The 16,581-nt window shown below is 41.3% G+C and overlaps 1 protein-coding gene across 1 annotated transcript; it reads right to left on the reverse strand.

The window, feature by feature from the left end:
- Nucleotides 1-4,283: 4,283 nt before the first annotated feature.
- On the reverse strand, nucleotides 4,284-16,581 carry LOC133141797 (glutamine synthetase-like). The gene is made up of 7 exons (XM_061262545.1): nucleotides 16,455-16,581; nucleotides 11,318-11,488; nucleotides 10,957-11,115; nucleotides 9,580-9,726; nucleotides 8,634-8,761; nucleotides 7,840-8,039; nucleotides 4,284-5,010 (listed from the first exon to the last, which is right to left on the reverse strand). Exons 2-7 carry the CDS (start codon nucleotides 11,484-11,486, stop codon nucleotides 4,710-4,712), a joined length of 1,104 nt encoding a protein of 367 aa, XP_061118529.1. The 5' UTR covers nucleotides 11,487-11,488; nucleotides 16,455-16,581; the 3' UTR covers nucleotides 4,284-4,709.

Below are 16,581 nucleotides of genomic sequence, written 5' to 3' on the forward strand. Positions count from 1 at the left end.
GACAATAACCAGTTTATTATTATTTGGTTTAAAATCAACAATGATAAAGTCAGGCCTTCTCAGTGTAAAAAACACATTGCATCTTTAATTTACCGTGGCCTACTTTCTATCAGATCAATTAACACATTTTATTGTGTTTGTCTGATGGGAGTGTATGGCAGGAAAAATGCAGGGAGACTTGTTATATGGCAAACCAGAGATGTTCACAACTCAAATGCAAGTGCAAGTCAAGTCTCAAGTCTCCAGAATGGTGCAGCCTAAACAGTATGGCTATAGAAATTCATTACGATTCCTAGCCTAATTGAAGATATAGAAACCAGAAGTGTAGAAGACATATTTTGTATACGACATCAAGTGGGTGACACCTGAAGAAGCAGTATTATCAGGGGCACACTAAAAGATTTATTCATATATCAACAAACTACCACGTTTGTGAACGTTTTGGCAAAGCCTTCCTCTGGATGGCTGGAGAAAGGCTTGCCAAAACCTCAGGTCTGGTGTGGTAGGTAATTGATATATCAATAAATAATACCAAATAAATAACCATTCTATTGAAGAGCTCTGTGTGACTAATGTGACTCATTGTAAGCATTACCATGGGCTGTAATATAAGATGATCAATAAATAAATAAAAAATAGCGGCCAGTTAATCTTGGACTAAAAATAGAGTTCATATTTGTATGACACTGGAACACCAAACAATGTCCACGCAACTAGTACCTAACGTCACCCAACAAGACATCCAAAATCACTCGCTGTCTTGCTTGCATATCAATCTTAAAGATCATACTGAAAGGTTTTTAAAATAGTGCAAAGCTTGATCATTACATGGTAGTTTTACTGAAAACGCAGCTGCTTGCTGTATGGGGCTTTTCAAGCCAACATCGCTTGTTAACTTGGCAGTCAACAAAAAAAGAATATGCGCTTCTGTTATGCTATGGAGTCTGAAATGCAAGATATGTGAACAGCAGTGGGATCAGCTCCGGTGCTGGTAAACTGACTTACCTTTCCTTTCAAGTCCGAGTCGCTGACTCGAGTCCCCATCTCTGTGGCAAACACAAAGCAAGCTGATTGCATAGCATAGCATTGTATAGGACTATACGGTTAAACTGAAAATTAATTTCCAGACATGTCATTCAGTGTCCCTAGTCACATATAGTATGTTAGCACATGCTCCTATCTAGAGTGACTTACAATGAGGAGAAACAGAAGTCCATTCACATGTTTTAAAATGAGCAATAGTGCCAGACCTGTCCAATAACATTCCCAGACTAGCAAGTAAAGACTAGCAATGCAACATCACTAATGCATGAGGGCAAGTTAACTATGCTAAGCAGGAATCAAAGTACAAATTCTAATAACATACAGACTGAACAGAACAAGCCCAAATAAGATGCACATGAAACCTAACATGACAACCAAACACCCTAACATATAATAAGCTAAATTAGATTGTTCTACCAGTGGAACCACTACACAGTAAAATCCATCCATCCATCCATTATCTTAACCTGCTTATCCTGAACAGGGTCGCAGGGGGGCTGGAGCCAATCCCAGCATACATTGGGCGAAAGGCAGGAATACACCCTGGACAGGTCGCCAGTCCATCGCAGGGCACACACACCATTCACTCACACACTCAAACCTATAGGCAATTTAGACTCTCCAATCAGCCTAACCTGCATGTCTTTGGACTGTGGGAGGAATCCGGAGAACATAAAACCGCCTTAGCGCGTCCATACACGTCTTCCCGCTTGGCTTATCAAGTGCACACAAGTCCATGAGAACTCCGCGGGTTTTCCGTCCACAAAAGTCAGAAAAACCGACTTCTCTTTGACGTCTTCCATCAGACCATTTGCCTGAAAAAAACTGTTCCAGCCTGCCATCATAAGCTTCAAATGTTTCTTCACCTTCCTCAAAGTGAAAATCGTCTGTCCGAAAGATGCCATTTTTTTTTAAATCACTCAGCTAGCCAGGTATCTTGTTCTCGCATTAATTAGGAATTCACATCCTGGTCGTCAATTCTGTTTACCCAACAGAGAAAGTAAACAACGGAGAACGGGGACTTCGCTCAAGTTCAAAAACTCAGATTTAACATGAAATACAAGTTAAATAGGCACTTCTCTGGATTCCCAGTTATTCGATATGCATGCCCTCTTTATAATCACTCACCTGATATTTGATCAGGGAACATAAAGGTCATGGAGGAAACCGATGACATTGTAAGATAAGGGTTAAAACCGAATGTTTAATTTAATATAGCACATAGCCTACCACGACAAGGCACGCAGAACGGGGGACCCGAATGCGAGACCAAGACGGAGGATTCTTTATAATAAGAGTCTTTATCATAAAGTCGAAGGGTCGAAAACAAACGCTCTAAGAAATAAAATCCAGAAACAAAATTCGAGGTGCAGAAGTGGGTCTAAAAGCTACGGTTCAGAATCAGACCGGCGGAATAAACAAAACACAGAAGTTGGGGGCGAAACCGGTCGTAACAGGTACCAATCCGAAACCGCTGGAAGGTATGGTAGAAACACATTACAATCTAGCGACGAGACATGGGGGGTTTAAATAAGAGAGGTAACGAGAGGGAATGGCAATCAGGTGTGGGAAACAATCAGAACGTAAAACAGGTTAAACGAATGAGTGACTACGGTGTGCACAGAGGTAATAAAAACACGGAAACACTAAAAACAGAATACAATACCTAAAAACACGAATCCTAACAACCACGTAGTCGACACCCGGGTAGACTGTAGTTAATTTGTTTTTGAAAAACATAAAAATATGGCGCTGATAAATTTGTCTTAGTCCTCAAAAACAATCCACTAAAATACATTTCTGAAAACATTTGAGGTGAGAGATAAGTATAATGCAGTCCTATTTGATGCAACACCAACGCCTATTTGATGCAACGCCAAGTTTGAAAGCTAGGTGAGATGCGCTCGAAAGCATTTCATTTGCATACATGACATACCACAATACAATGCGCCAAGTACGAGCAATTTAAGAAAACAGGTTTTCGTATGGAAGGCTTTTGCATGAGGCGCAATATCTTTACACATGCACTCACTGAGCACTTCATTAATACTGCGCAGGGCCTCCCCTTGCCCTCAAAAAACCTCAATTCTTTGTGCCATGGATTCTACAAGATTTTGAAAACATTCCTTTGAGATTCTGTTCCATGTTCACATGATTGCATCCCGCAATTTCTGCAGATTTGTAAGCTGCACAATCATGCTGCGAATCTCCCGTTCTACCACATCCAAAAGATTGTATAGATATTGTTACGTATTGTTGTTTTTTATTGGCTGTTGTATTGTTTTATTCTAGCTGCCAACTGTGGTATGCTAGTTTTAAAGTTGATTGTACTCTTCAAGGGTTCTGATTATCTGCATGGTTACACTAGGATTCGGAACTGCACTGTCCTCTCAGGTCCTCTTTGCACTTGTTCTTGTGTTTGATTTGCACTTTGTTGTACGTTGCTCTGGATAAGAGCGTCTGCTAAATGCCATGTAATGTAATGTAATGAAAGGTGTTCAATTGGACTGAGATCCCGGTGACTGGAAAGGCCACTGAAAAACTTTGAACTCATTGTCATTTTCATGAAACCAGTTTGAGACTAATTTTGTTTTGAGACATGGTGCATTATTATGCTGGAAGTAGCCAGCAAAATTACTAGGTGCTATATGATAGGTGGGTCTTCAGTCCTTTACAGGCAATAGTTATGTTGTTTGACCTCTTTGGGAAGTTTGTTCTACCAGTGGAACCACAACACAGTAAAATGCCCAGTGTTAATTCAACTCTAAAAGAGTACCAACTGTGTCCAACTGGTCCCATGTGAAATCAGTAAGAGCTGATGTAACACTGAACATTTTACGATGTACAGACAGACAGGTTTTACGACCAAGAGAAGCAACCAGCAAGACTGTCGCTTAAAGACTGTGAACAGAACGATTTGATTGGGGTGTAAGATAAGAAAATTGATAGAAAGAGTGCTGGAGGTGTTGCATTCACTGCCCTGTAAGCGAGCGCCATGGTTTGAAAGTGGATGCTCGCTGCAGCTGGTCACCAGTGAAGTGAGATGAGGGGGATGTGACATGACAGTGATCAAGTTTTTGTTTTTATGGAGAAAAATGCAGAGGGAAAAAAATACACAGCGTTCTATAAACAGCGGCCGATGACCCAGAGATTAACAATAACTTGTTGCTTTGAGCCAATCATTTTTCTGTGTCTGACCCTTGTGTTGTTATTTATCATAATATTTACACAGGCATTGGTAGCATTGCAAGAGAAAGCTTTATTTGAGTGAAAAGTCCAAAACAAGATGTCATGGTCGAGCTAGCTTGCTCAACCTGGGTACATTAAAACAAAAACCTGGAGGGCAAGAATTTATTTTGATCAGAACATTATTTTGTAGCATATTTCATCACAATAATCCTGCTACTTCATCCGCTTCTGTGAAAAATGTCATAATAGGGCAGCCTGTTGCCTTGTGTCTCAGGAACATAACTTCGATCTGGAAGGTTGGTAGCTAAAGACCAGATGTAGCCAGAATAACATATATGCCAAGCTAATGGCCACCAGCAATGCAACACCAAAACAAACAGCCTCATAGTGCCTCCTATGACATAATCTGTGAGTCTAAAGAATCTGTGGCACTGTCACACTGTCACTGGCCACAGTCCCACCACCCCCGCAGAGCCTCAGTCACTGTCAGTCTCCCCCAGCAGACAGGTACGGACAATGGCCTCTGTCACCATGTAGGGGTCGCAGTTGGCAGCTGGGCGGCGGTCCTCAAAATAACCCTGGCCATCCATGCCCACGCGACGTGGGATACGGATGCAGGCAGCCCGGTCGGCGGTGCCTGCGGAGAATTGGTCGATGCTGGGGGTCTCGTGGACGCCTGTCAGCCTGCGCTTGTTGTCCTTGCCGCCGTGCATGTCATAGCAGCGGATGTGGTGGGCGTGGCGCCTTTTCAGCTTCTCAATGGCGTCTTCTATGTGTCTGATGGAAGGAGGAGGAGCAGAGGGCAATCAAGCAATTCATTTATTATCACACCTCAGTCAACAAATGTGAAGTAAAAATACGTTGTCACTGTAAAGAGTTATTTCATTTGCTGTGTGTATATTTATCCATACAATCACTGAGCACTTGGTAGACCTTGGTAGACACCAGCTTGCTAATGTAAATGTAATGTAAATCAGTCAATCATGTGGCAGCAACTAAATCTATAAAAGCATGCAGATTTTTTCAAAAGGTTCAGCTTTTGTCAAATTTTAGAATGTGTAAGAAATGTAAAAGTAACTTTGACCATGGAATTGTTCATGTCAGACTGGGTGGTTTGAATATCTCAGAAACTGTTGATCTCCTGGGATTTACATACACAACAGTCTCTAGAATTTGAGAATGGTGCTAAAAACAAAAAACATCCAGTGTGCAGGAGTCCTGTGGGCAGAAACGGCTTGTTAATAAGAGAGGTCTGAATGGCCAGACTGGTCAAAACTGAAAGGAAGGTGACAGTAACGCAAATAACTACACATTACAACAGTGGTATGCAGAAGAGCATCTCTGAACACACAAAGCATCAAACCTCTAAGTGGATAGGCTTGTCGGATAACTAGTCCATATATAGCCTTTGAGAGACTTGATTATTATTAATTTAGTGAACTCTCTAAAGGCCTATGTGTTTAAGTACCCTGCTCTGTTAAACCATTTTTGTGGAATGTTATCTGGTTACCCTCTATCCTGCCCCCCTACGCTGACGTTATTACTTCGTGGCTTGGGTTGAAGAACAGCACATATCATCGTGTACCCCCCCCCCCCCCCCAACCCCACGCTCAACATTCCACATGCTGAAAGGAACAAAGACCTTTTGATTTTAAGTGAGGATCTAACTGAAGTCATTGATTGAAAATGTCAAAGTTGATCCGCAGATAATGGTTGTTGAATCCTGAAGGTTGAAATCTGCATTTTTAGAAGTTAGAGCGGAAACCAACACAGTGCACATGTTTCTTGAAGGTTGCAACAAGTTGCAACTGACAGTATTTGTCTACAAGTATCACCTGTGATGTTAGAAGCAGAAGGACACTCCTACAGAAGGTATACAATAACTAAGCTTGAGTACCTCTTAGAATGTTCATGTTCATGTCTACTTTGAAAGAGACTAAAATAACGAATGGATCATAATGGATCTAACTGAAGTCATTGATTGAAAATGTCAAAGTTGATCCGCAGATAATGGTTGTTGAATCCTGACAGTTGAAATCTGCATTTTTAGAAGTTAGCTTAGAGCGGAAACCAACACGGTGCAATTTGGTTTTGTTACATGGAACACATGTTTCTTGAAGGTACAAGTTGCAACTGACAGTATTGAGCAATTATTTGTCTACAAGTATTACCTGTGATGTTAGAAGCAGAAGGACACTCCTACAGAAGGTATACAATAACTGAGCTTGAGTACCTCTTAGAATGTTCATGTTCATGTCTACTTTGAAAGAGACTAAAATAACGAATGGATCATAATGGAACTTTAATAAGTAGATTGCCAGTTCAGCTAAGTCAGTTCTGCTTCTCCCAGTTTCCAGCTTCCAGCTGTGCCGCAATGAGGGCAAGGTTCGCCCCCCATTAAGCACATAAAATGCGGACCTTCCATGACCTAGATGGCTAATTCACACCGACACTTACAGGGAGTCAAGACAGAGGAGTTTGGGGGATTGGTGCTGCTGATTCTTGGATTCTGCCTTACAGCTGCTCTGGCAATTTTCACATTCTTCCATCAATGATTTCAGGAAGATGCATCTGCCTTCTGGTCTTTGGAACTTTCATTTCAGTTTCTTTGGATTGTTTTGGGAGACACGCTGGGGTTTGGCACTTTCTTTCATTGTTTTCTTTTTGACTGGTATTTGTCTTTGTCTGTTACTTCTTTGTTTAAGGTAGTTGAACCCGTCTATAGATTTGACATGGATCTGTGTTGTTTTAGTACATTTAAAAATTGAGTTGTACATTTTGATGAAGGTTAATCTGCCTATCAAAGAATGTGGGTGTTAAAACAGCTGGATTTGGAAATTGACCATATTTCACCTTAAACTTCACTTCCCCGACAGGCTACAGCAGCAGAAGACCAATACCTCTGAAGAATAAGTCTAGTGAATACCCAATAATGTGCTCACTGAGTGTATATACAATCACTGAGCACTTTATTAGGAACATATACTTCTCTACATAGTCATGCAATTCTCTAATCAACCAATTGTCTAGCAGCTGTGCAGTGCATAAAATCATATAGATATGGGTGAGGAGTTCAGTTAATGTTCACATGAACCATCAGAATGGGAATACATGTGATCAAAGTGACTTTGGCTGTGGAATGATTGTTGGTGCCAGACAGGGTGGTTTGAGTATCTCAGAAACTGTTGATCTCCTGGGAATTTCATGCAGAACAGTCTCTAGAGTTTGCAAAAATGGTGTAACAAATAAAATAAAAACCAGTTAACAGTAGTTCTGCGAGAAATAAATGACTTGTTAATGAGAGAGGTCTGAGGATAATGGACAGACTGCTCAAAGCTGAGAGAAAGGTAACAGTAAAGCAAATAACCACACACTTCAACAATGGTATGCAGAAGAGCATCTCCGAACATACAACGCGTCAAACCTCAAAGTGGACAAAGTGGACCAATAAGTCTAAAAAATTAAGTGTGTCACCATGTGTATATAAATGTGTGTAGTGCAATGCCTATTCTCCATGCGTAATACAGTTCTGTGCGTGTATGTCTATGTGTAGTATAGTTTGTGTGTGTGTACATTTCTCCACACGTAGGAGAGTTGTACACTCACTTCATCCCTCCCTCTTGTCTCATGGCCTCTGTACTGAAGTTGGTATGGCAACCAGACCCACTCCAGTCTCCCTGCACGGGTTTGGGGTCCAGGTTTGCGATCACCCCAAAGTCTTCACACACGCGGTGCAGCAGGAAGCGAGCCATCCACAAGTGGTCCGGCATCTCTATACCTTCACACGTGCCCACCTGGAACTCCCACTGTCAGGGACAAGGATAGGAAGAAGACAAGAAATAAAGGAGGGAGCAAAAGAAAGTGAGTGGGAGGTATAGAGACTGATATCAATACAAGATATTGAGATGGCAGGTATGTCATCTGCCAGATTGTAACAGATTTGCTACCAATAATGCCACATACCAGTGGCACTTGACTGTGAGACTGATGACTGTAACTAAGCTGCACTGAATGAGTGTCAATATGTAACTAAGGCGTACTTGTACAATACAATTTGATCAAAGTGAATCATGTGATGGCAAATTGGCAATTATGAAATACGATCGCAGGATTTAAGACGTATTAGTCTCCACCATTCACCAGATCAGTTCTCCATTTTACAGTTTTATAGCTTTATTAATATCTTTGCCAGGAGTGCCAAAATTTGGGAAGACCCCTGGAGACAAAACAATTAGTGATCTACTTGTGGTTAATGCTACATGCACTAATTCACTTGCATTCTCATAAAAACCTGAATTTTTAACAATAGTGGCAAACCTCAGATACATCACCAGTTGAAACACTTTGATACCAGGGGTGGAAAGAGGGTTGGAATCGATTGAGTTGTCTGCTCTGTATACCTGAGAGGGCATGCATTCTGCGTTGGTACCAAAGATCTTCACTCCAGCGTATACGCAGGCCTTGTAGTGACTGTCCACGATGTCTCGGCCAAACGACCTGCCCGCGCCCACTCCGCAGAAGTATGGGCCTAGGAGAGCCAACAACTATAATGCTCCTTAATTCATTAATTCTGTTTAATTTCAGTTCATTTTGTGAACTCACTGAAGCAAAAAAGGAATTTAGCCCAAACTGACCCTGATTTTATGGTAGCAGTGTAAAAAACAAAAACAAAGTGAGTCTACAGCAGTCATACTCTTCATATACCTATCTGATTGCCTGTCTGTATCAGGAATCGCTGCAGTCTGGTTCTACTGGTTAAGTATATTGGCACAATTGGTTTGCGTTATCTGATCAGGCCAGGGCTTAAAACTTAGCTTCCTTTCATAGTAGGTGGCTGAGACTCAGAATCTGCAACACCCAATGCTCGAAAAATGCATTCTCCTTTCCTCCACTCGTCTCCTAATCAACCAAATCAGAGGAGGGAATGAGTGAAGGAAAAGAGGATATATGATTTAGACACACCTTTTTACCAGATCCCATGAAGGTGAAAGGGAAGGATTTGCATTCATTTGTTTGTTAATGAGCAAGCTCTCTCTCCCTCTCGGCAAATAAAACACACCTGAAAACAGGACTAACTGCATATCCTTGTGTCTCGCTAGTCTAGTCACTGTGCCACTGTCATTTTATGTTCCACCATTTAGGTCCTTTTAGTTGCTCAACATAAAGCTTCTTCATATAATAATAATGATAATAATAATAATTAGTATCGCTATTATTATTACTATATTATTATTATTATTATTATTATTATTATTATTAATATTATTATTATTATTATTATTATTATTATTCAAATTCATATAATAATAACATTAAATTAACTGTGATGATTTCAGGACTACTCACCCTGGGGTCCTGGGAACCCCCCCTGGGGCCAGCTGTAGGGGTGTCCATCCATGCCTTGCAGGACGTACTCTTGTTCCATCCCAAACCAAGGCTGAAAATGCTGTGCTGCCTCCATCGCTTTATTGCAGGTGAATCGTGTGTTTTGCTCTGGACAACACAACACAGGCATAAGGTCAGGTAAGGGTTTCTGGATAATTTAACTGCTTCCCCAACTGTTCCTGTTCCCTTGGATCCCTGGGTTCTGGGTCTCACGAAAGGCACAATCGCCACTGGATGTCAGCAAGAACACAACTCTTTCCAATTGCTTATTTTTTACCTCCTTCCTTGCATCCTTTCCTTGCTCCACCCATTGGGAGGGCAAGGAAAGGAAGTGAGAAAAGGACACAAAGACAGGGACTGAAGCAAATGGAATGTTCCTCAGTTACAGACGTGGTAGATGTGCTGCAGATGGGGAGAGGTGGATCCACAAGTCCATCGTTTATATGCCACACATTCCTAGAAATTACCTCCTTGCTCATGAAATCTTCAGGAGCCTCTTAACTCCTGGCTCCTAGGTCATTCAAGGAACTTTGAACAGATTGGAATGTCCTTAACGATTGCGTACCTCAATCTATTTCAGGGTCAGATGAGGAACAAGGAGACAAGGCAGGGTAAAATAAGTAATTGGAATGAGGCCAAGGATTCCAAATACTTTGATTTCATTATAAGTGCAAGTCCAGGGAATGCATACAGGTGGAGGTGGGGTACTGATGTGGGGTGATGAGGTGTGATGAGGTATAGTCCAAAGGAAGGGGGGAAGCCTAAAGGGTAGGTCAGGTATAAAACCCAATGCAAGAGGAGAGGTGGCCTCCCTCCTGGTTACAACAGCAATAAACACCAGATCAGGCAGCAAGTGACTCCGGGCCGGATCTGCCCCTGTTCTGACTTATTTCGGGCCAGTAGTACTTTCAACATAGTGAGGTGACCTAATGCTATATTTGTGTCTGAGTTCTTAGGAACTATAAACACTGGGCATGTGCACATTGTACAGATAGAGGGGTATGTGGCAAATTCTAAATGTGCTGTAGGGTGGAATGGAGTGGTGAAGGCTAGAGATTCTGATAACAAGGTGCAGTTGGGCTTCAAAAAAATAATCAGTACACCCAACGGGCACTTTTGTTGTCTCAGAGCAGGGGGCATATACTTCAGCACTACCTGTTGGACAGTGAGTGAGTGAGCGTTTCTGGGCAGAGCGTGTGTTTGTGTCCGCTTTCTTTTACTGATGAGAGGGGGACACTGCAGTACTGAGCTGAAACACAAACAAACTGGAGATTCCGAATCAGGAGGAAAAAGGACTAAATGTAAAAACAGCGACTGCATACATGGGGAGGACTGTACCTGCAGGTTCGCGATAGCAGTTGAGCACCTCACAGAGGACCAGCTTGTTGGGGTCATGGGTGAAGGGGTCCCGGAACATCCGCACAGGGATCAGGTACATGTCACCTTTGTAGCCCTCTGGTTGGTATGTGGTGGAGCCGAAATTCCACTCTGGGATATCTGCCAAAGAGAGGACAAAGTAAATATTCTCATAATTATTCATCATTATTACAATGGCTGATAATAAAAAGTGATTTCAATTAGTAAAAATACAATTGATGGTAAAAGGATGTTAAAATAACAATTAAAAAATACAATTAACGGGGGCGACGTGCATGCATATGTGTATACACATGATCACGTGTGCATGAGAACCCATTACCCTCAATGCTGCTGGGCTCACGATCCAGTGTTCGATTCTTGCAGCACAGACGCTCTCCGGTGTGATCAATCCAGACATAGGTCACCAGACACAGGCCACCCTGGGGCAGGGCGAGGTAGCGCTGCAGCTGAACCTTGTCCAGCTGAGAGCTGAGTGACACTGAGGACATGACTGAGGGAGAGGAGACCAGTCAGAATGTATCTGTCCAAACTGTATCAGTGGGACACAGCAGAAAATGGACCACACTACTATACTGCAATCTTGCAATCTGATTGGTTCATAGGGATACATTTTCTATATACCACTGCTTTGCATTCAAATGCTTGTTTACAGTTCTGGTTCAAGCATCACTGATGATAAAAAACCATTAGATTCTTCACGATGCATGTCAATCCCCTTGCAGCAATGTTGCCCAGAATTTGCAAATAAGCATGGATGCAGAGCTACACACTGCCTCTGCTTTCAAATGATTCAGAGACTATCCGATGCGGGTCTTGATTTGCGAGAGAGATTTGTGTCTGTAAGCAGTGAACCGGAGAAAGAAGAGCAAATAATATCCAAATAATAAAACAAATAGACCTACTATTTCCCTTTAATTTTGGACAGTTTTTCAGTCCTTGCACAATGGTACAAATCACCAAAAAGACATAAACTCTTTGCTCACTCACAGCAGCTTGCAAGCTAACTAGCTATCCAGTTCTCCATTAAGTTTTACAATTACGCTTCTTCCTTGTAAACTATTCTTGTAATGTGGATGGATTGTGTCTATAATATGTCCCGGTTCAAGGCTTCTGTTTTGATGAATTTCCAGGGGGGCCCACTTGCCGTAATTTTGCCAATTTGGTGATTAGTTTCACTTTGGCTATCAGTTAATCAATACCCTCGTGCTGACAACTGATTCCAATTGTGTGCCGCGTGTGGTCTGATTACCGATGAAGGTCAGCTGCATGTCTGGTGAAGATGACTCGCATGTTATTTGTCCAATTCCCATTGGACGTTTTGTTTTTGTTTCTCATTTGTGCAGTATGTGAGGTATGTGACTGATTCTCATTTACCTGTTGTGGTGGAGTTTATGGGAGCTGAACACGCAGCAACTTGGGGTAGTGAGGACAGTCTGTCACACATTCACTTTCACTTTTTTTTTGTGCACAAATGTTAGACACACGGCACTTGGAAGACAGGATTCCTCTGGGAATTGAGACCCTGTTAGCAGCTTCCTTCTGTCTCGGCCAAGTGTTTGAGTTTTGAGTTTATTGCATCCCTTTTCTGTATGCTTGCTCTCATTGGCTGTTCATCCACATAGGTTATGTCCGCCTTGTTTAAACGCAACCTTTAGGAAGGAAGGAGCTTTAGGCTGGGTTAAAGTGGACCCAAGAGTACTGAGGCTCTGGTAATTAAGGCTGGCTCAGACCTCCTACAGCTTTGATCAATTGTAAGGAATAAGTCAATATTCCCCCTATCCATATGTGGAAACTATTCTTGTTGTGGCTGTGTCTCTGTTTCCTGTAGTGTGCTGTTTCCCAGTTTGACAGCCATCTTACGTTTACTTTAGTATAGCGAGGTGTTTCTTTTTGCCTCTTTCAAAAGTAATTGTTTTTGTTCTTGTCACGTTTCATGCTTGTCACGTCATGTTTCATGTTTAGTTATTGTCTTAGTTATATTATTGTCATGTCACGGTTTATGTTTGTCTAGTCTCACCGCGTTTTTATGTTGTATTTCTTGTTACGTTTCATTTTCATGTCCTGTTATATTTCATGTTTAGTTCTTGTTCCGATTTATTTCTTAGTCTTGCCATGTCACATTATATAATTTATTCATGTCACAGTTTGCAAACGTATGTCACGATTTATGTTGTTTCGTGTTATGTTGTTCTGTTCATTGTTTAGCATACACTTTTTCGTGCCTTTCTGCAAACCTTACATTCATGCTTTCTCTCTCTCCCTTTCTGTCACTCACACTTCCCTAAATGTTTCAATTTCCCTTGTCTTCTTACTAATCGACTAACGCTGGATCAGGATTGGGTAATACTAACATTCTAACCTATGTTACCTTATGTTTCTTGTGCATGTCATTTACTAATTTACTAACGCTAGGGCAGGATAGGTTTATTACTAACAATTACTAATTATCTCGTTAACTTGTCAATCCTCCACACCTGATTTCCATTCTCATGCTGCTCTCAAGCTAATTGTCTGCACCTGTCTACACCTGCATATAAGCTCAGCTCCATGTCATGTCTTTGCAAAATTGTTGCCTCCTGTTCGTCAGTGCATGTTTAAGTGGTTTGTCAATCTATTGTCTGCTCGTTAAGATCCAAGCCTGTTTATTGACCATTGTTATTGACTTCTGTTTTGTTGACCATTGCCTGCCTGTACCACAAACTTTGCCTGCTGTCTTTGTGCTTCTTCCCCGTGGAGCGGACTTTGGTCTTGGCTCTTGCGCCGTCATCGACCCTGAGCCTGCCTACTGTCCATCTGCACTACTACCCCGCTAACAGCTTTCCTGGTTACTGGATTTTTGCATGGTATACTGATTTTGAGACTGCCTTCTCCCTCGGTACTCTACTTTGGTTTTGGCTGGATTTCACGTGTATGAATTTCTTGTTTTTCGACTATACTCACTGGACATTCCCTGAATATAGCCCAACCTCCCAACCTCCGATAGCCCGGAGTGTCAGTATTAATGTATATTTGCTCTTAGTGTGTGGAGTTCACAGAGATGAAATGCATGGTCCTGGGAGACTGCCCCTCTCATGGGAGAGCCTCGCAGGACTCGCCGTCCGCCCAGGGTGCTGAGTTTGATAAGCCTTGGAGCAGTAGGTGCATTCAGTTGGTGTATTTGTAAGTCTCCTGCACAGTCAGTTGAGCCTAGGTGAACGCCTATTGAATATCTGTGGTTTCTGACTTTCCTAAAAGTCAAGTGGTGTACATCATCATTGGAGTGTTGCCTCTCTCAGAGGAGAACCTTGCAAACTCGCTGATAAGCTTGGGGTTCTGTGACTGAGACCTCCGTCACTGCTTGTGCACACTTCCTACCCCGTTATTAGGATTCCTGCTTCGCCAGTGGAACTAGGGGTTTAATGTGTTTCATGTTTTCCTGTCTCTTTTTTAAAGCAATCCTGCTTCCTCAGTTGAATTAGATTGTTAATGTTTTCCGTGTATGCTAGTGTTAGGGTCAGTATTCCTGCTTTGTCAGTGGATTTAGAGACTGGATGTCTCGTGTGTCTTTTGTTATCACTTTGCCGTTCCCGGTCCTAGGTAGGCTATACCGCAGTTTTCTCCCTGGCAATGTTTGCATACCGGTCTCATACTCGTCTCGTCTTACGACCACCATAATCAGTAGGACGTGAGGTTGAGTTTCCCTGCCATTTGTTATTTCCTCGCTCAAGTCAGATTAGACCTCTCGACCGTTTCGATATGTCGTTTTATTGGTTGGCTAATAGCTGGGGAGTTATTTATTCCCTTTCTCGGGGTGTATCCCTTGTCTCTCGGGATGCCCCCAGAAAATATTTGTGGTTATCTCATGTCTTGTGGGTAACTTTTAGAACCCAAATCGGTCGTGTTTGGTCCTCTGACCCCGCTCCCTTACGTAATATCTATATTATTATGTTTTGTAACCGTTTTATAAAAGCAATAATTTTTTATTATTTTGAATCAAACAATTCACTTGTGGTTAAAGGACAGATTTCCAACTGTTACAAAAGAGTATTCTAATACGTTTTGCTTTCACTGTGTAGAAATTACAGTGCAGTGTCTCCCGATTTCAGAGCACCATAATATTTGGGACAACTGGCTTCACAGGTGTTCCTAATTAGTCAAGTCAGGTGTGTTCAATCGCTTCCTCAGCACAGGTATAAGAGCTTTCAGTATCTAGTCTTGATTCTAAGCTTTTCACTGCCTTTGGAGTCAACAAGAGGACCAGAGTTTTGCCAATGAAAGTTAAGGAAGCCATTACGAGGATAAAAAATCCAAATAAATTTGTCAGAGACGCCAATCAAGGCCTACCAAAATAAAATGTTTGGAACATCATTAGGCAGAAAAATATCAAGTTGAACCTGCATTAAGGGACAATCATTAATGACAATAATTAATGACTCTTTCCTTTAGAGAGAAAAAAAAATCCTTTACGTGTGTAATACGTCAAATTTCTGGCATAGCAACAGCCTGAGGAATCCTTTGAAGAACTGAAACGATTCAATCCAGTGACAGGAAGGCATGTACTCACCAAAATATGTTTGTTGTATTATCCAACTGCTATTGAATTATTTAATACTGGTCTCAGTTCCATCATTATATCCTGGGAAAAGTCATGTCAGTTGATTTTCTTCTAAATTCCAGCATCAATGCTTCTTAAAATACAGTAGCTTGGTTTGATTTTCTGGATTAGCCATTTTTTTTTGTTTTGATTCCTCTTCTGGGATATTATTTTTGTTTTGTTTAATCTTTGCATAATAAAGAAATTAAATATACCAAAAATATATTCAAATATTATCCCCATGGACAGTAAGAAAGATGGTGAGGGAGGCCATACTGTAAGTAACCCAAGGATTGAAGTTTTGGTTGTGTATTGGTTTTTTGCTGCCAATCCCATTAAATACCTGTAGTCTGAACTGAAGAGGTATCCCATGGATATCAATGATTCTGAAAAGATCTGCATGGAGGAATGGTAAAAAATCTCTCCAAATGTGTTCCCTAACCTTTTCACTTATTAGAAGTAATCTTCACCAGGAGTTTTTGCACAAACCAGGGGTGCCAATAATGAATAATGGAATGGAACCTGTTTTCTGGGGAAATACATTTTTATTGGAAAATTCTTGGTTGATTCCATTGAATCATTAATAAAGCACACTGCTTTATACATGTTGGAAAATAAATGTTATGACAATAATTATATGTTTAGTTTACAGCATTTGTGTGCATATTTATCACAGGTGCCAGCAATTCTGGAGCCCATTGTATTCTAGCACATCAATTCAATTTCTGTAAAGCATGCTGCAATTGTTTACCTGGGCACGCTCCCCCATGTATAACCACACATAAAATAATTTTAAAAAAAAATTTTTTAACAATATAAAAACCCACTTCGATAAAATATACTATACTATGTAATACTGTGATAAAAATGGAAGCCAACTTACTTGGGTGCAGCAGAACAGTCAATGAGAGAAGCTGTGCTGTGTAGATATTCTCTCCCTCTGCTGTGGTGTTGTAATTTGATTTTAGTTTTTAAAGGGTGCTTTATGGGAGCTCTTAGTGACGTCTAGT

Source organism: Conger conger, chromosome 12 (assembly GCF_963514075.1).
Source record: "Conger conger chromosome 12, fConCon1.1, whole genome shotgun sequence".
NCBI lineage: Eukaryota > Metazoa > Chordata > Actinopteri > Anguilliformes > Congridae > Conger > Conger conger.

What these genes read in the sequence shown, in the direction of transcription:
- LOC133141797 (XM_061262545.1), bottom strand. Translation starts at nt 11,486, where the DNA reads ATGTCCTCAGTGTCACTCAGCTCTCAGCTGGACAAGGTTCAGCTGCAG. An exon ending in CTGCTATCGCGAACCTGCAG is followed by an intron (nt 9,727 to 10,956) that starts GTACAGTCCTCC and finishes TGTGTTGTCCAG; the next exon opens with AGCAAAACACACGATTCACC. An exon ending in GGGGTTCCCAGGACCCCAGG is followed by an intron (nt 8,762 to 9,579) that starts GTGAGTAGTCCT and finishes TGGCTCTCCTAG; the next exon opens with GCCCATACTTCTGCGGAGTG.